The sequence below is a fragment of the Tiliqua scincoides genome, chromosome 7, assembly GCF_035046505.1.
Source record: "Tiliqua scincoides isolate rTilSci1 chromosome 7, rTilSci1.hap2, whole genome shotgun sequence".
In the NCBI taxonomy this organism is placed as follows: domain Eukaryota; kingdom Metazoa; phylum Chordata; class Lepidosauria; order Squamata; family Scincidae; genus Tiliqua; species Tiliqua scincoides.
Window position 1 is genome coordinate 76984732 of NC_089827.1, and position 26502 is coordinate 77011233.

Sequence of the window (26502 nt, forward strand, 5' to 3'; positions counted from 1 at the left end):
TGACTATGTTTGTACAGACGCTGTTAGATCTGGGTGCCTCTACAGATTACAAGGACAGCCGTGGATTGACTCCTCTGTACCACAGTGCCATGGTCGGAGGAGATCCTTACTCCTGTGAGCTTCTGCTGCATGACTATGCCAAGGTGGGCTGCCTAGATGAAAATGGATGGCAAGAAATCCACCAGGTGAGTGGCTAAGATGGTCCCTATGTGTGGGGTGGAGGTCTGCCTTATTCTTTTGGTGGACCACTGTGAGATACAGGAAGGTAGACTACATGGGCTTTAGCCTGATCTAGCAGGGCTCTTCTTACTTATGTTTTTACTTGCCAAGTGACACCTGGTCTCAGAGGCTTGAATTTGGAAATCAGTTTTATGCAGCAGACCTGGGCCTTCAAGCCATGCCACTACTGCAGACAAAAGAGGGGACCCACAAAACAGATTGTTTGTCCTCATTTGTGATTCTTACCTCTCCAAAAGTAGTATCAGGAGTGGGAATATCTGCAAGGTGGAATCCCTAAAAGACTGTCCCTTCCCCCTATCTCAAGTTGGAATGGAAAATGTAACCTGTAAAGAACTGATTCAAAAAAACTTTTTCTGACATTGGAAATTCTGCAGCACCTGGAGTTGCTTTCTAAAGAATGATTTCTGTGGCAACAGTGGGTAACAATGCTTGCACCCCAGAAATGGCAAAGGTTTGTCTCCAATAGTGCCTTCAACTCTATCTAATCTTAACTTTGGGGATGGGCATCAACTGCATCAGCACTCACCTATACACCCTTTCTAGGCTATTCTCTTTGAGGGGAGGATCTACTTAACCCAAGGGACTTCATCCATCAAGTTAAGAATGGAGCACCCCAGCAAGCAAAGTCCCTATCTGCTGTTGTTTAGAAATAAAGCCTTGATTTACAGGCCATGGCCTCTGTTCATTCCTTCGGTGCATTGTCCACCCACATGGCCTTCCAGGATTCTTTTAAGGTACAACTGCCCCCTTGGGAAGAGGATGGAGAAATGATATACTTCTTTGAGAATCCTCCAACAAGGATGGATGCTGTGTGCATTTCTGAGACTTGGTGCACAATCAGTCAATGGTAGACAATCAGCTGGGAACTCTGAGAGGGGCTATTGAGCCCAGAGCTCTCCAGCCCAACCTCCTGTATTTTCTCCCTTCCTGAGCAGGCCTGCCGCTATGGTCACGTACAACACCTGGAGCACCTACTATTCTACGGGGCTGACATGACAGCACAGAATGCTTCTGGAAACACTGCCCTTCACATCTGCGCTCTCTACAACCAGGTGAGGCCCCCCTCCTCCCTTGCCCCATCTTGGACCCTCCTGGCTGACTCAGCTGTAGGAATTGAGGAGCAGCTCCTCCCTCAACACCTGGGCAGCCCTGAGCATTGCAGGCAGGAAACCCATTATGGGCTTTTGGACTGCAGTGAAGTGTGTGGCATTGTTTCAGATGGACCTTCTTGTGGTGCATTTCTGAAACACTTTTACTGGGAGTGCCTCTGAATGTTGAGTGTATATCTTCAATGCTTGTCATCCTAAGTTGCCTTGGACTAGTGACAGGGCATTTAACGTAGACCACTGCAGAGAGCTATTAGGATGGCTTGAGTTCTGTCCCCTCTTTCCCTCTCTCCCCTTCAAATTAACCACCAAGATATGGCTTAATTTTATAGAGACTAGCTCTAAAATCTTGCAGCAGCTTAATTATACAAGTTTTATACTGGCAGGATGCATTGAAATTTTTTGATTTCTGCCAAACCCTGGAAGTTCCCTGCCCTTGCCTTTTGTACTTACCACTCCAAACAGCTGGAGCTTTTCAGTTCTGGTGGCTCCTTGTAGAGTTCAGGGTGAATCCCTGACATCCCATCCAGGTGGCTTTCATTTCAGGAGCACCAAGGAGCTCTGGGGCTTGACATATGACAAGACTGGGGTTCTAATTTGAATGCCAGGAGCCACTGACTGGCTTGAGGCTTGTGGTGAACTGGTGAAGCATGGATCTGAGCTGAACATACAAGCAGAGTAGTGGCACCTCATGCTGCCTGAAGAGCTGAGACTGCAAGGCGTGGCACCTTCAGGGACGAAAGTGTCCTCTCCAGACTGCAGCACACAAAGTGGACTTGGTAGAAGTGAGCAACCAGAGTTGGGAGGTGAACAAAGCTCTGCAGGAAACAGCTGCCCTGCTGCTCACAACCTGCTGTTTTGTTCCCTTGCTCTTCAGAGCAAACAGTGTTGAGGCTGGATGGGATCCAGAAAAGTGGCTTTGGCTACATAGTCCTAGGGTGAAGCTAGAATGCTGTAAGGCATTCTGTTTGATAATGTCCTTGACTGATTGCTATTTACTTCCTTTCTCTGCTGGGATTTGAAGAGTGAGAATGTTACATGCATGGGTGCTCCAGGAAGTACACTGGCTTCCTGTAGACATCTAGACACAGTTGATGGGGAGTGGGAGCCACGGGGACAGTGTTTTGCGTAGAATTGGAACTGCAGTCCATCACTGACCACAGGAAGACCCTTTTACGACTGGGGAGGCAGTTGATACAGCTGCTTCTTCTGCCTCCACCTCTGCTCTGTCTCAGCCAAAGTTCAGTCTCTCTTCTCTTCTACCCAACAGGAATACCTATTATTTACTTTGTCTTCTCCCTCCAATAGGAGAGTTGTGCTCGGGTACTTCTGTTCCGTGGTGCAAGTAAGGAGATTCGGAACTACAACAGCCAGACAGCGTTTCAGGTAGGAGAACAAAGCTGGGCATGGGTAGGGGCTTCCATTTTCAGACACTTACTCTTCCACCAGAAAAAGCTGGTAGGTGCTATCCAAGACTACCAGGGTGTCTCCTGCCTATTTGTGCCACAGTCATTTTGCTTGGGCTGTGTTGGGGGCAGGAGGGTTGGGGGTGGCAGGGCCAAATAAGCAGGTAGGAAATAGTCCTCTCTTAACCAAGAGAACAATAGAGAATGCTACTTAGTCAAACCAATAGGGGCTCATCCAGGCCTGTTTTTCCCATGGTAGCCTACCACCAGCCTCTGGAAAGCCTGCAAGCAGGAGAAAGGTAAGCACTTCCTTGCATCATTGCCACCCTGCAACCAATATTCGGGCAAGATGGACTGCTGCTGCATCTAGACATAATGCATGGTTGATAGAGCTCTTCTCATGATAGAGCTCTTCTCATCAAGGAATTTGTCTGATCCCCTTTTAAAGCCAACTAAATCTGTGGCCATCACCACATCCTATGGCAAAGAATTGCACAAACTAATGATGCATGGTGTAAAGAAAGACTTCCTGAATGTCCCTTGAAATGGCCATGGTGCCAGAGAATTAGAGGATAGCAAATGTCACACTAATCTTTAAAAAGGGAATGAAAGGGGACCTGGGTAATTATAGGCCAATCAGCCTAACATCTGTTCCAGGTAAGATGGTGGAATGCTTCATCAAAGATAAAATCTTAAAACACATAGACAAACAAGCCTTGCTGAGGGAGAATCAGCATGGATTCTGTAAGGGTAAGTCTTGCCTCACAAACCTTTTAGAATTCTTTGAAAAGGTCAACAGGCATGAGGATGTAGGAGAACCCGTGGACATTATATATCTGGACTTTCAGATGGTGTTCCCTCACCAAAGGCTACTGAAAAAACTCCACAGTCGGGAAATTAGAGGACAGGTCCTTTCATGGATTGAGAACTGGTTGAAGACCAGGAAGCAGAGAGTGGGTGTCAATGGGCAATTTTCACAATGGAGAGATGTGAAAAGCGGTGTGCCCCAAGGATCTGTCCTGGGACCTGTACTTTTCAACCTCTTCATAAATGACCTGGAGGCAGGGCTAAGCAGTGAGGTAGCCAAGTTTGCAGATGACACCAAACTTTTCCAAGTGGTGAAGACCAAAAGTGATTGTGAGGAGCTCCAGAGGATTTCTCCAAACTGGGAGTCTGGTAGATGCATTTCAGACCATGAAACACATGGTAGATGCGTTTCAATGTAAGTAAGTGTAAAGTCATGCACATTGGGGCAAAGAATTCAAAACTTCACATATAGGCTGATGGGTTCTGAGCAGTCTGAGACAGATCAGGAGAGAGATCTTGGGGTGGTGGTGGACAGCTCGATGAAAATGTCAACCCAATATGCAGCGGCAGTGAAGAGGGCTAATTCCATGCTTGGGATAATTAGAAAAGGCATTGAGAATAAGACAGCTAATATTGTAATACCATTGTATAAATCAATGGTAAGGCCAAACCTGGAATATTGTGTCCAGTTCTGGTTGCCACATCTCAAAAAGGATATAGAGGAGATGGAAAAATTGCAGCAGGGAGCAACCAATATGATTACTGGACTGGGCCACCTTCACTGTGAGGAAAGGCTACAGCATTTGGGCCTCTTCAGTCTAGCAAAAAGGAGCCTGAGACCAAAACAGTATCCGTCCCAAACTCCAGCTTGAAGTCAGACTGGAATGGATCCAAATAATCAGCTTCTTCCAGGACCCTCTGAGACTGGGAATCCACCACCTGCTTGATCACCTTGTCAAAAAATAGAATATTTTGGACTGGCCAAGTTGTTCAAGTCATTGGGATCCAGGGAGGGTTTTGTCAGGAGGAGGTAAACCACCAGCTGCTTCAAGGTTGGCAGCAACACCCCCTCTCTTAGAGATGAATTCAACACCCTCCCTGTGCACTCAGCCAGCCCTCTCTGCACAGCTCTAATTAGCCATGCCAGATAAGGAATGAGTGGGCAAGTGGCTGGCCTCACAGTCCAGAGAATCCTGTCCACAGGTTCTACAAGCTGAAAAGAATACCAGATGGAAGAATAGACAGGTGGCCCAAGGACATCACTAGATACAGGTGGGACTTCGGAATCCACTGATTTGGCATCCACTGACTTGACTTACAACTGATAGTGGGGTCCACTTTTAAATGACTTGTAACAAGAAAAGCAGCACCCAAATCCAATTTCCTACTTTCATGCTGTTGAACCGCACCAGTTGCAAGCTTCTCAAGGATAACTTTAAAGATCTACTTCTGGGTTACTTGCTTCTCCATTGTCACCCCAGAATGTATTGATATTGAAGCTATACCGCATTTAGTCACTAAATGGGGTGAATAATGTAGTAGTAGTAGTAGTAGTAGTAGTAGTAGTAGTAATAGTAGTAACAACTTTATTGTCATTGTGCTACAGCATAACAAAATTTATGCGCCTTCAAGATACAAGCATAAATATATACTACAATTCTAACAATCACTCTGCACACTCATCCACACATTCTATACAACATACATCATAATATAAAAACAGTATAACAGACCATAATACCCAGGACCATGGTAACAACTATTTAGTTAGTTAGTTAGTTAGTTAGTTAGTTAGTTAGTTAGTTAGTTAGTTAGTTAGTTAGTTAGTTAGTTAGTTAGTTAGTTAGTTAGTTAGTTAGTTAGTTAGTTAGTTAGTTAGTTGGCAACCTTCAGTCTCTAAAGACTATGGTATCGCGCTCTGAATGGTAAACATAAGAACAACCCCACTGGATCAGGCCATAGGCCCATCTAGTCCAGCTTCCTGTATCTCACAGTGGCCCACCAAATGCCCCAGGGAGCACACCAGATAACAAGAGACCTGCATCCTGGTGCCCTCCCTTGCATCTGGCATTCTGACACAATCCATTTCTAAAATCAGGAGGTTGCACATGTACATCATGGCTTGTAACCCATAATGGATTTTTCCTCCAGAAACTTGTCCAATCCCCTTTTAAAGGCGTCCAGGCCAGATGCCATCACCACATCCTGTGGCAAGGAGTTCCACAGACCAACAACACGCTGAGTAAAGAAATATTTTCTTTTGTCTGTCCTAACCCGCCCAACACTCAATTTTAGTGGATGTCCCCTGGTTCTGGTGTTATGCGAGAGGGAAAAGAGCATCTCTCTATCCCTCTGTCCATCCCCTGCATAATTTTGTATGTCTCAATCATGTCCCCCATGAAGCGCCTCTTTTCTAGGCTAAAGAGGCCCAAACGCCATAGCCTTTCCTCATAAGGAAGGTGCCCCAGCCCTGTAATCATCTTAGTCGCTCTCTTTTGCACCTTTTCCATTACCGCTATGTCTTTTTTGAGATGCAGCGACCAGAACTGGACACAATACTCCAGGTGTGGCCTTACCATGGATCTGTACAATGGCATTATAATATGAACCGTTTTGTTCCCAATACCTTTCCTAATGATCCCAAGCATAGAATTGGCCTTCTTCACTGCCGCCGCACATTGAGTCGACACTTTCATCGACCTGTCCTCCACCACCCCAAGATCTCTCTCCTGATCTGTCACAGACAGCTCAGAACCCATTAGCCTATATATGAAGTTTTGATTTTTTGCCCCAATGTGCATGACTTTAAACTTACTGACATTGAAGCGCATCTGTCATTTTGCTGCCCATTCTGCCAGTCTGAAGACATCCTTCTGGAGCTCCTAACAATGACTTCTGGTCTTCACCACTTGGAAAAGTTTGGTGTCATCTGCAAACTTTGCCACCTCACTGCTCAACCCTGTCTCCAGGTCATTTATAAAGAGGTTGAAAAGCACTGGTCCCAGGACAGATCCTTGGGGCACACCGCTTTTCACTTCTCTCCATTGTGAAAATTGCCCATTGACACCCACTCTCTGTTTCCTGGACTTCAACCAGTTCTCAATCCATGAGAGGACCTGTCCTCTAATTCCCTGACTGTGGAGTTTTTTCAGTAGCCTTTGGTGAGGGACCGTGTTGAACGCCTTCTGAAAGTTCAGATATATAATGTCCACGGGTTCTCCCACATCCACATGCCTGTTGACCTTTTCAAAGAATTCTATAAGGTTTGTGAAGCAATACTTACCCTTCCAGAAGCCAGGTTGATTCTCCCTCAGCAAGGCCTGTTCGTCTATGTGTTTTGAGATCCTATCTTTGATGAGGCATTCCACCATCTTACCCAGTATAGATGTTAGGGTGACTGGCCTATAGTTTCCTGGGTCCCCCCTCTTTCCCTTTTTAAAGTTAGGCGTGACATTTGCTATCCTCCAATCTTCTGGCACCATGGCCGTTTTGAGGGACAAGTTGCATATCTTAGTCAAGAGATCTGCAACTTCATTCTTCAATTCCTTAATAACTCTTGGGTGGATGCCATCAGGGCCCGGTGACTTATTGATCTTTAATTTATCAATGAGGTCTGAAACATCTTCTCTTTTAACCTCTATCTGACTTAACTCCTCGGTTAGGAGGTATCTGCCCGAGGTCTTCTGCCGTGAAGACAGATGCAAAGAACTCATTTAATTTCTCTGCCATCTCTAAGTCTCCTTTTATCTCCCCTTTCCCTCCCTCACCATCCAAGGGCCAACCGCTTCTCTGGCGGGTTTCCTGCTTCTAACATATTTGAAGAAGCTTTTATTATTCCCCTTAATGTTGCTGGCCATGCGTTCCTCATAGTCTCTCTTGGCCTCCCGTATCACCTTCTTACATTTCTTTTGCCACAGTTTATGTTCCTTTTTATTCTCCTCATTAGAGCGAGACTTCCATTTACGGAAGGAAGCTTCCTTGCCCTTTACGGCCTCTCTAACTTGGCTGGTTAGCCATGCGGGCACCCTCCTGGATTTAGTGGAGCCCCTTCTTCCTTTGCAGTATACGCCTCTGCTGGGCCTCCATTACTGTTGTTTTAAGCAGCCTCCATGCACTCTGGAGAGATTGGACTCTTTTTACCTTCCCTTTCAACCTCCTTCTTACCAGCCTCCTCAGTCCACTCGTTGGATGTCAAGGGTTTTTGTGAGAGATTTGCCTGGTATTCTTCCCCCAAATGTGCATGTCAAAATGGATCGCAGCATGATCACTGTTCCCCAATGGCTCAGTAAGATTGACATCTCTAACCAGGTCCTGAGTACTGGACAATATTAAATCCAGAGTCATCTGTCCTCCGGTGGGCTCCATGACTAGCTGCTTTAAGGCACAGTCATTTAGCATGTCATGGAATCCGGTCTCCTTTTTGAAGAAGACAAATTGACCCAGTCGATGTGAGGAAAATTGAAGTCCCCCATGATTACAACCCTGTCCTTCCTTGTCACCTCCCTGATCTGTTTCCTCATTTCAAGGTCCCCTTCTGGTTTCTGGTCTGGAGGACAATAGTACGCCCCCGTATTACATCACTGCTCAGGCCTGGTAATTTAACCCACAGAGATTCTACGGTAGATTCATACCCACCTTCAGAGTCTACTTTGCTGGATTCTATCCCTTCCTTAGCATAAACAGCCACCCCACCTCCAACCCGCCCCTGCCTGTCCCTCCTGTAGAGTTTATAGCCCAGGATTGCAGTATCCCACTGATTCTCCGCATTCCACCAGGTTTCCGTTATGCCCACTATGTCAATGTTTTCCCTTGTCACCAGACATTCCAGTTCTCCCATCTTTGCTTGAGACTTTGGGCATTTGCATAAAAGCATTTGTACATGGAATACCCCAGGATGCGCTACTTATTCGCTCCTTTGTCCCTGCATCCTCTCACTGTGCCAAACTGTCTATCACATCCCATCACGCTACCTTTCCCAATTTCTTCTCCTACTCTGCCTTTGTCTTGTTGTTCTCTAACCTCCCCATCCTCATCCCATAGGGATGAGGAGTCCCGAACCGGATGCCCCTCGGCTCCTGTTGGCTTTCCCCCAAGGATCAGTTTAAAAGCTGCTCTGCATCCTTTTTAATGCTATGTGCCAGTAGTCTGGTTCCATTCTGGTTCAAGTGAAGCCCGTCCCTCTTGTACAGGCCCCGCTTGTCCCAAAATGTTCCCCAGTGCCTAATGAATCTAGACCCCTCCTCCCTACACCACCATCCACACATTAAGACCCTTGATCTCTGCCTGCCTAGCTGGCCCTGTGCGTGGAAGCTAGCCCTGAGCTTGGTTGCCATGGCAGCCATGAAGTCCTGAGCTGCAGTTGTCCCAAGGGCCTAGGCTGAAGTTTCCCAGCACCATAGAGTTGCATAGTTGAGATATCTAATGATCTTGAGTGCCAGTGTCTTCAGGGCCAGGATAAAAGTCATCCTAATGATGGAATAAAAGAAAGCCACTCACTCTTTAACAAACAGAGACTTTAGCTGCCAGTAGGAAAAGTACTGGAAACTTGTTTGGAGGGGTCCAATGTGCAGCCCTCCATTTGTCTTGTTAGATGAATGTGTCACAAAACTCAGTTTTCTGAATCCATGATTGAGCTTTTTATAAATTGCTTGAACACCTGGATTTTTCTCACGAAGGCCTTCGACCTGGTCAGCAGGGATGGCCTCTTCAAGATTCTCCCCAAGATTGGATGTCCACCCAGGCTCCTCAGCATCATCCGATCCTTCCACAAGGACATGAAGGGCACTGTTGTCTTTGATGGCTCCACATCACACCCCTTTGACATCCGAAGCGGCGTGAAGCAGGGCTGTGTTCTTGCACCAACCTTGTTTGGGATTTTCTTCGCTGTCCTGCTGAAGCAGGCCTTTGGAACTGCAACAGAAGGCATCTATCTCCGGACCAGATCAGACGGAAAGCTCTTCAACCTCTCCAGACTGAGAGCAAAGTCCAAAGTCCAGCTGAAATGTCTGCATGACGTCCTCTTTGCTGACGATGCAGCTGTCACTACCCACTCTGCCAAAGATCTCCAGTAGCTCATGGATCGTTTTAGCAAGGCCTGCCAAGATTTTGGACTGACAATCAGCCTTAAGGTCATGGTTCAGGATGTGGACTCACCTCCCTGCATTACAATCTCTGAGCATGAACTGGAGGTTGTCCATGACTTTGTGTATCTTGGCTCAACGATCTCTGACACTCTTTCTCTCGATACCGAACTAAACAAACGCATTGGTAAAGCAGCTACCAAGTTTTCCAGACTCACAAAGAGAGTCTGGTCCAACAAGAAGCTGACGGAACATACCAAGATCCAGGTCTACAGAGCTTGCGTCCTGAGTACACTTCTGTACTGCAGCGAGTCATGGACTCTTCGCTCACAACAGGAGAGGAAACTGAATGCTTTCCACATGCGCTGCCTCCGACGCATTCTCGGCATCACCTGGTAGAACAAAGTTTCAAACAACACAGTCCTGGAACGTGCTGGAATCCCTAGCATGTATGCACTACTGAAACAGAGACGACTGCGTTGGCTCGGTCATGTCGTGAGAATAGATGATGGCCGGATCCCAAAGGATCTCCTCTATGGAGAACTCGTGCAAGGAAAGCGCTCTACAGGTAGACCACAGCTGCGATACAAGGACATCTGCAAGAGGGATCTGAAGGCCTTAGGAGTGGACCTCAACAAGTGGGAAACCCTGGCCTCTGAGCAGCCCACTTGGAGGCAGGCTGTGCAGCATGGCCTTTCCTAGTTTGAAGAGACACTTGGCCAACAGTCTGAGGCTAAGAGGCAAAGAAGGAAGGCCCATAGCCAGGGAGACAGACCAGGGACAGACTGCACTTGCTCCCAGTGTGGAAGGGATTGTCACTCCCGAATCGGCCTTTTCAGCCACACTAGACGCTGTTCCAGAACCACCTTTCAGAGCGCGATACCAGAGTCTCTCGAGACTGAAAGTTGCCAACTAAATTAGTCTGGAACTCATTACCATAGGATGTGGTGACGGCGTCTTGCCTTGTAGACACCTTTAAGAAGGGATTGGACAAATTTCTGGAGGAAAAGTCCATCATGGGTTACAAGCCATGATGGGTATGTGCAAGCTCCTGATTTTAGAAGTAGGCCACCTCAGAATGCCAGATGCAGGGGAGGGCATCAGGATGCATGTTGTGTCTTACTGTCTTGTGTGCTCCATGAAGTATTTGGTGGGCCACTGTGAAATCCAGGTAACTGGACTGGATGGGCCTATGGCCTGATCAAGCAGAACTCTTCTTATGTTCTTATGGAGAACATGGACCTCTAGAATGATGTGGAGGAACACGTAGTTTTTCCCCTCATGCAGCAGGTGGAATCAGTAGACCCGATTGAAGTGGCTGTTGTGCTTTGTGCCCAGCATTCAGCTGTGTGTCAGTTATGGCCTGAATGAGGCTAGCCTACCTTTGCCAATGTGTCAAAGGTGTGTAGTCTGCTTCACACCAGCACTATCTTCAAAGACATTTCTGAGAAAAGCTTTGGGGCCAACATGAGCATTTCAGCATCACTAGCACTGGAACAGCACCCTACACCACATCAATTCATTGCTGAATCTGGAGAAAGAGTGGCTAAGACAAAGCAAGCCAGTCAAATTTGATGCCATTAGGTGTGGGGAATAATCCACATAAGTTCAACAAGTACCTGTACTTCATGGCTGCCTTGTTGGATCCCAACTTCCACTTTTGGTGGCTGTGCAAAATTAGCAATCAAGAGGAAGAAACCCTTCCAGTGATGGAGAAGGTGGTCTCCAAACTCCTGCAGTTCTGCAGTTTGCTTCTTCACAACACTGTGTAGTAGTCTCTGCAGTTCATGATGACCAGTGAGGGAGGCCATGATGTTGAAGTCCAAACACCCTGAAAGAAAACCTGCATCTCCTCTTCCTCCTCTCTGTATGACTACCCAGAAGTCAATGACACTGAGAATCCTGCCACGTCCTCTGACACAGTTGGTTTTGAGTGCATGATGTGCCTCTCCAGTAACCTGATCAAGCAAAGTGCCAAGTGCCATCCCATCTAGGTGTTAGAGTTATGGAAAAAGTCATTGCAGGGAGCTTGCCTGCTCAAGACTGCTGCTCTGAACCTGTTCCTCATTCCTGCCAGCTCTGTCCCCCTTGTGCGGGTGTTCAGCGAAGGTGGCCTAGTGATGAGACCTCATCACAGCAAACTGGGGGCCAATCTTCTAAAGAAGATAGTTTTCCTTAAGTGAAATCCAGATAATAAGTTTTCCAGACAATGAGTCAGTGGTTGTGTTCTTCAATAAATGATACACTGTTCTTGTAAGACATAGAAGTCTTCTGGTCTAGGTCATTCTCCTTCAAGTAGAAGATGATTACTTGGGACAGATAGTTGTAGGCTACATATTCAAAAACTGAAGGCAGAAACTGTCCCATTGCATACTGTTTCCCAAACCATGCAACACTAGCATCTCCCAACCCAAGCTGAGAGCCAAGCTAACATGGCATGCTTTTTTGCCCAAAAAACTATGCTCACAGATCAGGACCCTGGTTGGGAACTTTCCTAGTGGAACTGCCAAGACAAAAGAACACAGTGTGAACCACCAACAAGCTATAGGTAAACAGAATACACTTTAACCCAACAAGAGACTATTCTGAATCCCTGACTGGGTGAACTGACCCAATGAAATTGGCTGAAGCCTCATTGCCCATTCCCCGATGGGGTGGGCCACACAATTCACAATGGCAGAAGCCTTATCGCCTTAACCCAAACAGGGTGGGCCACACCATTGTTAGCACCTCACACATTCCCACTTGTGCCCCACACAGACTCTACATCTCACATAATATTTGAATGCCCCTGAGTGCCATCTCCTGATTCTCTTAATCTCCTGTTCAGTAAAACCTGAATTTTAAGTAAAAAATTCAGTACCTGAGTTCAGTAAAAATCTGAATTTTTCTGATTGTGTGTGTGTGTGTGTGGGAAGGTGTTATTGCAGGCAGGCTACAGAGAAAATTCACTTGGAACAGGGCTGGCTTCCCCTTATTTAATTATTTGTATTACTTTAATTATTTTTAATTATTTATTTTAATTTGTTTGATGATGCCATTTCTAGCTATGAAATCACTTCTGGTGGTCCTGGACACATTGTCATTCTAAAAAGTGGGTCCCGGTGTTAAAAGTTAGAGAACTACTGCTCTGTCCACCCTATCCGTTCCCCGCATAATTTTGTACATCTCAGTCATGCCCCCCCCCAACATTCCCAAACATAAGGGAGGTGCCCAGCCCAGTAATCATTTTGGTCACTCTCTTCTGCACCTTCTCCAGCTCCACTATGTGAGATGTGGTGAGCAGAACTGTATGCAATACTCCAGATATGGCCTTACCATTGATTTGTACAATGGTATTATAATTTTGGCCATTTTATTCTCAATCCCTTTTTTAATGATCCCAAGCATTGAAGTGGCCTTTTTCACCTTGGCTGCACATTGGGTCGATACTTTCATTGAGCTGACCACCAGCACCCCAAGATCTCTCTCCTCATTGTTACAGACAGCTCAGAACCCATTAGCCTATGTGTGGTTTTGATTTTCTTTTTGCCCCAATGTGCAGTACTTTACACTTACTTATTATAAAAGAAAAAAGCACTGTGCTGGGGTGAAGACAGGCAATTATTCTTTGCTTGCTAAATATAAGAGGAACAGCACTTCAAAAAGTGCCTCTTTGCTTTTGACAGTGATCTGCAGGGGATGAATCACACACATGCATACAGGAATTAAGAGGGGTTCAATGAAAAATGCCAGCAAAAGCATCACTGCTCCTTCCTCCCCCACAAGCACCTAGCAGCTGAGTAACCATGATGGAAGGAAAGACACACAGACTTTGGAGAGTGTACATGCAATATCCAGAATTTACCAAGGACTTTGGAGAGGAACAAAGGTAGAAAAGACTTGGTTGGGGTGTTCCATAGTCCTGCCTGGAAGCCTTGAGACAAGTCTATCTGGCATGAATGAATGCTGAGGTCTGAAACCTGAGAAATCCCTCAGGTCTTGTTCACAGGAGGAAAGTTACAGGCACTGTACCCGATGTAGCCTGTTGGTGTTTAATTCTATTGGTGTTTAATTCTATTGTGCTCCATGTATCTAAGTGGCAGGTGATATTCAGTGCAAAGCCTGTGCACCTGAGTTTGGGCGTGGCCCAAGCTCAGATGCAGAGGTCCCCTGATTGGTACACCAGATATGTTTGACGTATAAAGCAGGCCTGCAAACCAACTCTTTTCTGGTATAGGGGATTGTGGAGCCGGACGTGAGCTTTTGTCTGTTTGACTGGCGTTCCTGCTATGTTGCTGTAAATATCTCCTGTAAATATATATTAGTGGTGGATCCCAGCCTTCTGTCTGGAATGATTATTTGCGACGGTCGTGCCTCCTGTGGGACAGCCTCGAGCTCCGGCTTCATGTTTTTGCTGCGCAGCCATTTATATTGCTCTGCTGGAAGCTCCTACACTCCCCATCAAACATGGCAGCCGTGTCTAGGTCATGTTAGCCCCTCTCCTCCATCTGCAGCAGGGCCTACTTCACAGGTGTGTCATGAGGTTGAAGACTATAAAGGACTAATTGTGCTGCAGGGAAGTGACAGCTGTGGGAGGGTCCTTCTCATACCTCTGTCCTCTTCCTTCTTCCCAGGTGGCCATAATCGCAGGGAATTTTGAACTGGCCGAAAACATCAAAACCCACAAGGAGTGTGATGTTGGTGAGTTGGAGCCTTTCCTGACTTCTCATCTTCTGGAACTACTGGGGGGCCTTGGAGCAGAGATAGAGGGGTTGTCATACAGCCTGGCCACTGAATTTGAGTGTCAAATTCAACCTACTAACAGAATTTGACCACCTTCTGCATTACAAAAACCCATAACTTTTTCATTTTTCAACATCAGAGTCCAAGATGGACTTAAGTGGAGTGACTCCTCCTTACAGTTTATGTTCCAACAGTGTTTCTGTATTTCTATTGCCTCCTTGCAAATTCTTATCTGATAATACTTCTCTTCTCGACAACTTTGAGTAGACCCCCTCCGATGTCCCATACTCAGGCTGTGTTCTGCACCCACCAACTTCTCCATTTGACCTAGGTGACAATATCTTTCATGTTCCTTCGCCCTGGTTCTGATCAATCTCTTTGTTGTCCCAATGTAGACTTTACCATATTCATAAGGAATCCTATACACTCCTGCCATGTCTAATGGATGCTTCAGATCTTTTCCTGAGTGGAGAACCTGCTGGACCTTCTTGGTGGGTTTCAATGGGTGGGTTTTTAATGCGTGGGCTTCTTGGTGGGTTTTAGTAATGCCGAAGGTGAAGTGTCAAATTCAGTTGGTATGAAATCAAGTAGGTGGGTATACCCCTTTAACACAGCTGAGTAGGATAGGAGTTTGAGAAGTTGATTATCACATGACTATGATTAAGGTGTTTGATTAGAGGCTGTACTATGAATTGAGCAGGGACTCACCTATATTATCTATTCCTTCTTGGGAGCTCTGACTGGTAGTTTGTCTCTCTGATGTAGGATTATGCTTTTAACCTTCATTTAGTAGGTTTTAGCCTTCTGCTTTAGGGCTTATATTAGGTCATGTGGGATTTAGCATTTATCAGGTTTTAATTTCTTTTTACTTTGATAATGCTCTTCACAAGTGAGGGCAAAATGTCAGAGAGATTCAAACTTGCATGAAACATGGTCTTGGAAGCTTATAATTACAGACAGTTTGGGTTTTCAACCTGAAGGCATAATCCTCCTGCACATGCTTTGTTGAAATGGATGTGAGAGAACTTCCAAGTGGGTTGTGCCGGTAGTAAGCTGCTGTCTGCCAGAAATTCCTAGTTCTTAGAGCAGTGGTTCTCAAACTTTTCTGCCTTGTGACCCATCAACCAATTTTTTGTCCCAAGACAGTCGTCACATTACTGCCAACAGTTTCAGGCTGCCAAGCTTTTATAATTTAATGTGAGAAGTCCACTTTCAGAGTGTCTTTTCACTGACAAGCATGTTTTCATTAGTGAGAATATGATACAACTCTGTCTGGAGTGAGCCAAAGACTGCCTAACCTTGGCACTTTGTTCAGCAGGCTTTGGCCCATTTTGGGCTGAGTTGCATCATATTCTCACTGACAAAAACATGCTTCTCAGTGAAAACATGCTCTGGAGGTGGGTTTTCTGTATTTAAAAATGCAAAAGTTCTGCAGCCAGAACTGTTGGTAGTTCTGGGCAGTGTTGTGCAACCTACCAGAAATCGTGTCATGACCTAATTGTGCATTGCAACTCACAGTTTGATAAAAAATGCCCTGGGGAAGAATTAAGTCATTCCAAAGTCTTGCAGTGGTGACCTGAGGTTGGACATTCAGCCATTGCATCTGCACTCTGCTCTGGCTAGAAAAGGGAAGTGGGCAGCCCAGTCACAGACGGGAGACCAGTTTGTTTTCTGAGTGGGTCCAGCTGCTGCCTGTCTTTCAAATGCTTCCACACATTCTTCCCTTTCCTTCCTTCTACATAGCATATACAAGTCAAATCGGTATCTGTATTCATGACGTTGTTCTTAGTTTTGGATGTGGAGGTCCAAACATATTTTTGTAGCCAGGCAGAACATTAGCAATGGCCACCTAGTAAAGGCTGCTTTTGCTTCCAATTTCTTCCTTCCGACTATAATCATTGGTAGCCACATCAGTTATGGAAGAAGTTACCCCATTCCTGCCCTTGCAGGTGCTGGTGGGCCTGGAGCTTGCACAGGTTTAAAAGTGGAGGTGTGGGAGCTATCTCTCTAGCAGGGAAGGCTAGCCCAGGCACCAGGACCAAAATGGAGGTCTCTGCAGTGACTGAGGCAGGAAGCTGGGCATGCCAGGCACTGCAGTAGCACCACCAGTATCTTGCTGGTACTGCTCCAGCTGTATAGCCCCCCCCATCCTTTTTGGCATGTGAGTAGAGACCCTCATCCATCGAGGCACGGTTGGTTTCATCCAAAGGAGAAGAGCATGGGCGGAGAGCTCTGGGGCTGCCAGGCAAGATCTCCACCCATCAAATGGTGGCTTCATTCGTATTCTTTATTGCTATGGTTTTTGACCAGCATAAAAGAGATCCATACAATCCACCATATACATCCATCCATCCATACAAGCCATCATAAACATTATAAAGAACATAGCCTCCAGTCAGTCTTAGAGACTAATAATAATAATCCCTATAAATTTCAATCTGAACAAAACTGGATAGCCCACACCATACCTCACCCCAGCACTGTCTGTTCTAGTGGCTGTTTGCTGGTATTCATTTGCATCTTTTTAGATTGTGAGCCCTTTTGGGACAGGGAGCCATTTGGTTATTTGATTTTTCTCTGTAAACCGCTTTGTGAACTTTTAGTTGAAAAGCGGTATATAAATACTGTTAATAATAATCTATGCTCTAAATTACATATTAACTCAACATTAACAGGGAGATAGATCAAATCTAATTATTAAAAATCTAATCTATTAAAAATACTCCTAAGAAAATAATCAAATCCATATAAAAATAAAACTAGAGCCGGCATTACCATCCATAATATGGATATTGGAATTCCTTTGCTTTTAGCCCAGTGATCCTCAATTCACCCTCTTCTTTCTTACCGTATTTTTCGCTCCATAAGACGCACCTGACCATAAGATGCACCTAGTTTTTAGAGGAGGAAAACAGGAAAAAAAATATTCTGAACCAAATAGTGTAATAAAATTTAATAAACTATAACAGAATAACATTTGAACCATGTAAAGTGAACAGCAGTCAACAGTGGCATTAAGAACCATTATCACTGTCATTAACAAATGGAGAGACTTAAAGGTTTGAGTACTCTAGTTTTCGGGAAACCCCAAGAACTCATCATCGCTAGAGTCAGAATTTATGAAGCTCACAAAAGTAGGTGCACACAAATAGGGGATTGCATTATCTTTCTGCTACAATGATGTTCTGCCAAATCCCAATCCACTGGGCCTTGTGCCCGCTTAAAGCTGATCAGTCCCCCTTATGCAACTCACCAGTGCAGCAAGCAAAAGTGAGTCCAGTTCCAGTCCACAGATTCCAAGTAAATCAGTCCCATCAATCAGAGTTGCCAAATCAGAGTCCAGAACCAATAAGCCAAATTACAGTCCAAGGTCAGTCAAATCCATCAGGGTATCCAAGTCCAGTCACAATCCACAGTCAGATTCCAAATTCAATAAACCCAGTCAGTCTCCTCTCCTACCTCCAACTTGCACTCCTTCAAAACCCACAAACTCTTTCTGCCTCAGGTACTCCTTATATCCCTGAGGGCCCTATTGCCTTCCAGTGGCTGCAGCTGTGCAGCACACTCTGCTGAATGCCCAGGCCTTACCCTTAAAGGGGCCATTGCTGACACCACATCTACCTCCTCGCCAGTTCTTCCGTGATTCCAGTACAAATGAACAAGTGGAAAGTCCAACCACAACTTGAATTCTCAAGACACAACAAACCTCTGGATTTATGGTGAGAACCGAGCCTTACCTGGGGCTTGTGCAATAAGCAAACACTGGCATTCTGACCAAGGAGACAGTTTTTTCTTTGTGATGGGGGGGGCTTACATTCAGATGCTGGATGAGGTGAGTGAAAGCGCCCCTCCCCTGCTGTGTGAGTGTGTGGGGGGGCCAGAGCATCTGTGTGTGTAAGAGAAGGGGGCAGCCTGTGTGTGTGAGAGAGGGGGGAAAGTGTTTGTGTTGCAGAGAAGTTGTGATGCTCCAGGCTTGGGGTGGGGGAAAGAGTCTGTGATACTCTAGGCTTGGGGGCGGGAAGCAAGAGTCTGTGATGCTCCAGGCTTGGGGGGGGAAAGAGAGAAGCTGTGATGCTCCAGGCTTGGGGGGAGAGAGAGGCTTTCCTGGGAGTAAGCCCCCCTGACTCTAATGGGACTTACTCCAGAGTAGGCATGCACAGGATTGGGCAGCGAGACTGCCACCTCACCCACGCTTTCCTGGGAGTGAGCCCCAGTGACTCTGTGACTTACTTCTGAGTAGACAAGTGGGCTTGGGCTCCGTCCGGCGCTGCCACAGTCCGCCCGGGCGTTGAGGGAAGGCAGGAGCCCCCTAGCCAGCTCGGCCTCTGACTGCCCGGGGAAGCAGAGCAAAGCGAGCGGGCAGGGGTCGGGGCCAGGGCTGGGGCGGAGGTTTTCTTTTTTTTTTTTTTTGGCAGTATTCGCTCCATAAGACGCACACACTTTTCCCCCCACTTTTTTGGGGGGAAAAAGTGCATCTCATGGAGCGAGAAATAAGGTATGTTTATCATGGCTGCTAAAAATTGGCTACCTGAAAAATGATAGCAAAATTCAAGTCTAAGAAGAGAAAAGTTCTGTAGTCTCAACTTAAACAACTAGCCCTCCCAACAGTGGGAAGATGTATACTGTCTGAATATCACTATAATAATCACAGTCCAGCAGAACATGCTCAGTTGTTTCTCCTTGATTTGCCTTGCAATGGCATAATTGCTCTGCAAATAGGATCTTCCAATTCCAGCTTTCTACCAGTCTGTCTGTCACAGCAGGCAAGTGTCACAGCAGGCAAGTGTGGCCTGTCTGTAGCTAGGTATCTTCATTAAAAAGAGATAGGATGCTGGGGTAACTGTATATCTAAGTTCTTCCTAAATGCAGAACTCCTACATTATTGAAGTTTACTTAGCACTCCATATCAATGTCATTGTTTAATCATTGATCCATTCCCATGCCAATCAAGAGCAGCATGGAAAATTCCAAAGAGGTCAGTATTAACTCAATCCCTCACAGCATCCAGATTTATGGTCATCCCAGAGGATTGGGAAAGGGGGGCTAGCCCCAATGGACAAAAAAGAAGTTTTAACTAGTACAAATATATTGCTAATCAAACACAGACCTCGATCCTGATCTGACCTGTCTCCAGATGCAGAAATAAATTTGAGACTCCTCTGGGCATGCCAAGGGATGCTCTAATAAACTTGGATCAGACACTCTTCAGTTTCTCCTAACTGATAAATTAAAGATCAATAAGTCACCAGGCCCAGATGGCATCCATAAAGAGTTATTAAGGGGCTGAAGACTGAAGTTACTGATCCCCTGACTGAAATATGCAACTTGTTCCTTTAAACTGCCACTGAGGATTGGAGGATAGCAAATGTCACACCAATCTTTAAAAAAGAAAAGAGAGGGGACCCAGGAAACTATAGGATTGTCAGCCCAACATCTGTTTCAGATAAGATGGTGGAATACCTCATCAAAGATAACATCTTAAAACACATAGATGAAAAGCCTTGCTGAGGGAGAACCAGATTCTGTAAGGACAAGTCATGCTGCATACACCTTTTAGAATTATTTGAAAAGGTCAATAGGCATTTGGATGCAGGAGAACCTGTGAATATTATATATCTGGATTTTCAGAAGGCATTTGTCACGATCCCTCACCAAAGGCTACTGAGAAAACTTCACAGTCAGAGAATAACAGGGCAGGTTCTCTCATGGATGAGGAACTGGTTGAGAACCAGGAAATAGTGAGTGGGTGTCAGTGGGCAATTTTCACAGTGAGAGAGGTGAAAAACAGTGTGCCTCAAGGATCTATCCTGGAATTGATCGAAGCCTATGAACAGGCTTTTCAACCTGCTCATAAATAACCTGATTCAGACACCTTTTTTAGGCATTATTAAGCATACAAAAAAAAAAAAAAATACAGAAGTGCACAAACATAACATAGCAAACTACAAATAACACCTATAACCAAACACTTCAGAGAGTAGAGGCACACTTCAGATTAGTCGCCACGATTTGTGAGATAAATTTAGCTATCTGAGAAACAATGTCAAAATCAGGTTAATAAAAATTGCAATCTAGCAAAATCCTCAGCAAGGGTGTTAAGGTGAAATTGAAGGGCCAGACATTTCCTTCTGGCCTCATTGTGAAGCGGACAATGAAGAAGAAGGTGGTCTAACATTTCTACAGCCCGCTGAGGACAGGGACAAATTCTTTCCTGGAAAGAAATGCCATTAAATCTACCCCAAAGAACAGAAGATGGAATAGAATTACAACGGGCCATAGAAAAGGCTCTTCTAATCTTTGGGCATTCCAAAATATAAAGATAATTGGGAATTTTGCCTACTTTTACTGGTAAGTGATAAAATAAAGGTGAACAAGTTTTATTGGCTGCAGATAAAATATTAGATGAGTGAATATCCAGGAGTCTCCCTTTAATGAGCCTGAAAGCCTCGGCTTGGGACAAATGACCAAGTAAGTCAGGCTCAACTCCCAATTGTTTTATTTTTGCACTCCAAAGTTTATCAGAGAACTAAGGGTCAACAAGGAGGTGATATAAAAGAGTGTTAGGGTCAGAATTATAGAATATTTTGAGCCAAAAATTTAATCGCTCTAATCCACGCCAGTGTTTCAAGTTGGATTTGGCCTGATTCAAGACAGAGCACTGCATAAGACACACACCAGGGCAAACCCAGTGTGCTTCTTAAGAAAGTTGATTGAATCTGCTCTAGTGAAGTATTGAATGACCCAATCCAAAGTGGAACCCCATATAATAATTGGGGGGAGCATTTCGCATTGAAGGCCTTCAACGCCGCTGGAATAAACTTGCCACCTTTACTGTGAAAGAAGCTGACAATGGCTTGCGAAGAGGCTTTAGCAAGAGAAGGAGCCATATAACAATGGGACGTCCATGCTAAATTGTACGCAAAAAGAATGCCCAAATAGTTAAATGTTTTAACCTGTTCTATAATTTGGCCATTGAATCTCCAAACACTTGGACTCCAGGATCTTCCAAAAACTATAATTTTAGATTTGGTTTAGTTAATTTGTAACTTGTTAGCACAAAAAAATTCTATACACTTACCGATCAGACGTTTGCGACCCAGGCTAGAATGGGATAAAATGACCGCATCATCAGCGTAAAGTAAAATTGGAACCTACAAATCCCCCAACTAGGGGGGTGACCGTCAACAGTAGCCAGGGAAGGAGCCAGGTCATTTAAAAAAAGATTAAACAGTGTGGGAGCCAGCACATAGCCTTGCTTCACCCCCTTGTTGGTGGGGAATTCATCAGTATAGTTGCCTCCAGGGGTGTATCTGACCTGGGCAGATGTGTTGGAATATAGGCCCCGAATAAGAGCAAGTAGTTTAGAATCTAGCCCCATACTAGCTAGTTTTGCCCATAAGAGATTTCTATTCACATTGTCAAAAGCCCCTTTAAGGTCCAAAAATGCAACAAAAAGTTTTGATTTCATTTGAATAGAATACTTTTGTGCTAGATGTTGAAGAATAAGGGCATGGTCCAAAGTGGATTGCCCCTGTCTAAAGCCTACTTGTTCTATAGCCATGATATTAGAATGGGTAATCCATTGGGTAAGGCGCTGAAGGAGAAATTTAGCGTACAACTTACCAACTACAGAGATAAGACTAATGGGTCTGTAGTTATCCGGCTTACTAGGGTCACCTTTTTTAAAAATGGGAATCACTGTGGCTTTAAGCCAAACTTTAGGGAAACAACCAGAGGCATTAATGGATGAAAAAAGCGGGGCGAGAATAGATGTCCAGAACGAAGGATCTTCTTTAAGCCAGATGGTAGGAATGGCATCAGGACCCGGAGCCTTGCCCGACTTTAAGGCTACAATTAAATCAAGGATTTCCCCTTCCAATACGTCTGGCCAATCCTCAAAATTAGAGAAAGAAATCTCTCGGCCCCCGTTGCAGACATCTGCTGTATCATAAAAAAGATCCGAAAAATGTTGGTGCCAGGTGTGATTAGAAATCAAATTAGGCTTACCTATACCTTTATTAGAGGCTCTAGCGACAATGTCCCAGAATAACTTATGGTTATTGCTAATTGTGGCTTGAATCAATCTTCCCCAGGACTTTTTAATAAACTCATGCCACTTGGACTGAGTCAGATCCTTTAAGAAAGCAAGGGCTGTAAAATAAATTTTTAAATCCTTAGAATTGCTGGCTCTAAAGTTCCCAAAACATACCCTGGCATGGGCCTTAGCACGTTTGCAGTCCTGATCATACCATCCTGGGTTATCATTACTGGGTCTGCCTTTAGTCTCAGTCACGGCCAAAGAATTGGCAATATTAACATGAACATAGTTCATTAAGGATTCAAAGGCAGACACAATAAATTCGGGTTCTATTAAAGTCATAACATGTTCCCACAAGATCTTACCACTCGAGTTGTTCAACAATAATTGAATTTCAGAAAGAGTAGAGTCATTCCATCTAATTTTAGCCAGACGAATAGAACCATCCCCATCACACAAAGGAGGCTCAATACAAGGTAGACCTATGTTAAAAACAGTACATAGAGGCAGATGGTCACTCAATTTAAAATCATCAACTTTAAAAGTAGAAACAAAAGGCAAAAAAGAAGCTGAGATTAAAACAAAATCAATGACACTGGTACCTGCTGGGGAAACATAGGTAAATTCCGAAGCCCCAGAAAAATTACATAGGCCATTAAGCCAAATCAAGTTAAACTGGAGACTAAAATTTGCCAGAGAAAACCCGGCAGCATTAAAACTGGTGTCTTTAGAAAATCTCACTAAGTGTCCATGAGTAGATAAAAAAGGTTCATAGTCCTCACAAGCCATCTTATGAAAAATCTCATTACCATCCCCAACTCTTGAGTTAAAATCTGCACCAAGAATTACTGTAGCATTGGGGAAAATACTAGTCATCGCATTACATTGTTCTGAAAGAAAATTCCAAGCTTGCTCCCGCTGTGAACTATTTTGACAAGGGGGTAAATAAACATTAAAAACAAGAAATGTCCGCTGCTGAACAATCAATTTGATGATTAATAAATTACATAAGTTTTTTGATGCCTCCACCAGAGTCGCTGACAGAAGTGGGTTAATTAGTACTGCTAAACCCGCTTGAGCACGGCCCATCTTATTAAGTCTATATGCTGGTAGATAGAAAGTTTGATAATCCTCAAAGAAAATTGGTTCAGTAGACCACGTTTCTTGCAAAAGTATAATGTCAAAGGATGCTAAATAAGTTAAAAATTCCTTGTCGAGGCACTTCCGTCTCCAGCCCACAATGTTCCAGGACACCAGCTTTACCTGCTTGGGTAAGTGTATGGCAACATCGGGGCTATTAAAAGAATGGCTATCAGCCGAAAGTTGCCTTAGTCACTGTTGAGAAACAGAGTTCAGTGAAGGCGTAGCAGGGCGTTTGAAGAGCCGGCCAGAATTAGTTATTACTGGATCAAGATAACTTCCAGCTGGTCAGGCTTCATAATAAACATATTAGAACCACCTAACAGTTCCTTCTGCACTGGAGAAGTTGGGCAGAAGGATTGTCTAGGAGGAGATTGATGAAAAGATGCCTTGGGACGGGCATCCAAATCGGGTGTGAGCAAAGAAGTTGCAATTGGCAAAGGCTGACATGCCACGATCTCCGAAGAAGGGAGACACTCACACTGCTGGAACTCAAACGCCCTGGACACATTAGTGTGCAAATTCCCTGGATCATTTCTGGCAAAATGCACACTAGTCCTCTCTAGTTGTAAATTAGGGCCCATAAAATTAATCAGGTTGTCAGAGGTTGAATTAGACAAAGAAGGCGGAAGTAACGGCCTGTCAGCTATATTGGGCATCAAAGGCTTGTCTGAAGTCTGTGAGTTTAAGCCCAAAAGAGGATCATCCCAAGGAAGCGTTCCTGGACCAGCACAAGGGGGATGAATCAGGGAGTCCTGTTGAGGACAGGAGAGGGTCTTTGTATGTTGACATTTCGCAGACATGATACCTGTATCCACAGGATCCACCACAGGTGAGGTTCGGCTAATGTCGTGCACTAAATTGCATGAGGGGATCCTGGAAGAAAGATTTGTTCGAGAACTGGAAGACGATCTCCTAGTTGTGACAGATTGCTTGTGAGGTTTAGATTTAAAAAGCATTTGGCTTCTGGACTGTAAAAAAGTTCTCTGAATAATTATATTAAAATTCCTGAAATTTGTTCTAGCATTAAAAATAAGCTTAGGTACTGCATCTGAATTAAAAGCCAAGTATTTAAAATAGTTTCTGGAGGGCAAAAAGAAAGATTCCCGGAGTGCAGGCAAATCAACTTGTACCTTCAGCAATTGGGACAGAGCCTTGACCATCCTGAACTTAGAAGACCACAAAAAAAATCTCCAAAAGGAATATTAAGAACCGCAGCTGAAGGAATTAGTCTGGGTGTGTATTGCAAACAATAGTAGTTGGGCTACCCCCTCCCAGTAGTGGATTATAGCAAGACTTAGCTCTTAAAGGAGAAGATGGCACTGGAAGAGAGCTAAGCTGGTGTAGCTGAGAGTTACTGCCAATTTGGACCTTGTTTTCCAAACATAATGCCTGTAGAACAGTTTGCAAATGACCTTCTAATATATTAAACCATTTGTAAATTGTTTGAAGGGTCTGGGCAGAAAACAAACAGGCATCACCCAAGGTTTTTAGTTGCACCACAGAGGATGCACTAACGTCCAAACTTGCCTGTGCTCCACCTAACATCACAGAGACTGTATTCTGGATAATTTCTTCCTTATCAGGAACAGGTAAACAAACAGCTGATAAATCCAGGGAGGAGGAGCAGAGAGGAGTAACAATTGTAACCTCCGGCTGTTGATGCAGTTTGTGGGCAGGGAATGCAATTTGGTTTGGGAAAGAAAGGGCTCAATAGACAGAGAAACTTTTACTGTTTTTATTAAGGTTCTTTTTTTTCTTTTTCTTCTTATCAATCCCAGTCTCTTCTTTGAGGAGGCTTTCGGCATTATCAGCTTTTTCTTAGAAGAGGCTGTCGGCATTATGCCCTTCAGGAACTTTGCTATGCTATATTTTGACACGAAGACTACTCAGTATCTCACTCGACTTGCAAAAAGTAAAATAAACTGTAGATAAGCAGTAAGGGAGTAAAAAAAAAAAACAAAATTGGGAGAATAAAACAAATATTTATAAATTAAAAGTGCCGGAGCACTCTAAAGAAACAGCTGGACCAGCAGCCATCTTGGAACCTCCTCTGTTACCACTCCTATATGGGCAATAATCCATAAATGACCTGTAGACAGGGTTAAGCAGTGAGGTGGTCAAGTTTGCAGACAACAGCAAACTTTTCCAAGTGCTGAAGACCAGAAGAGATTGTGAGGAGCTCTAGAAGGCTCTCTCCAAACTGGCAGAATGGCAACAAAATGGCAGATGCGCTTCAATGTAAGTAAATATAACATAATGCACATTTGCACAAAAAAATCAAAACTTCACATATAGGCTGATGGGTTCTGAACTGTCTGTGACAGATCAGAGAGAGATCTTGGGGTGCTGGTGGACAGCTCAATGAAAGTGTCAACCCAAAGTGTGGTGAAAAAGGCTATTTGTTCCCACACTGTCCAATGAACACTCGAGACAACAGATATGGGAGAAAGGGCCACTTTATTTAACATAAACAAGAGGAGCAGAGGCTGAGACCTGCAGTATCCGAGGCAGCGAAAGCCCCTTGTGGTGCGGGGAGGGGACCTCTGGGCGGTACCAGAAACCTCTGCCCCCAGGTGGGCATGCACCCGACTCCGAGTCACGCCCCGCTGCTGGGACGGCGCGTCTTGTCCATGTCTATCCCTTAAGGGGAAGGCAGCTGGACCGCAGCCTGCGCCACCTCGAGCCGCTAAGCCTCTGAGGTGGGATCTGCTATCCCCGCCAGGGCCCCGTCCAAGTCCTCGTGCCGCCAAGCCACTGAGGACTGAAATAGGGTTCTGCCCTGCCTGAGCCGCCTGAAGGTGCATGCCAGAGTCCCATTCACGCCTCCAAACCCGCACCACCTGCCACAAGGAGGGGTCAGCCTAGCGCTTGACCCCCCGCTCCCAAACAGGGGCAGAAGCGACTTAAGGCCACCCTGCAGGTCCTTAAGAAAGATGTCTGCGCCTCTCTCTGACAAA

The 26502-nt window shown here is 45.0% G+C and overlaps 1 protein-coding gene across 3 annotated transcripts in view; it reads left to right on the top strand.

The window, feature by feature from the left end:
• SHANK3 (SH3 and multiple ankyrin repeat domains 3) overlaps window positions 1-26502 on the top strand; it is a 297280-nt gene that overhangs the window by 97227 nt on the left and 173551 nt on the right. For all 3 annotated transcript variants that reach the window (XM_066634645.1, XM_066634644.1, XM_066634647.1), the window contains exons 6-9: window positions 18-185; window positions 1176-1292; window positions 2655-2732; window positions 14256-14322. In XM_066634645.1, the coding sequence (XP_066490742.1) occupies window positions 18-185; window positions 1176-1292; window positions 2655-2732; window positions 14256-14322 (430 nt within the window). The remainder of the gene's footprint in view (window positions 1-17; window positions 186-1175; window positions 1293-2654; window positions 2733-14255; window positions 14323-26502) is intronic.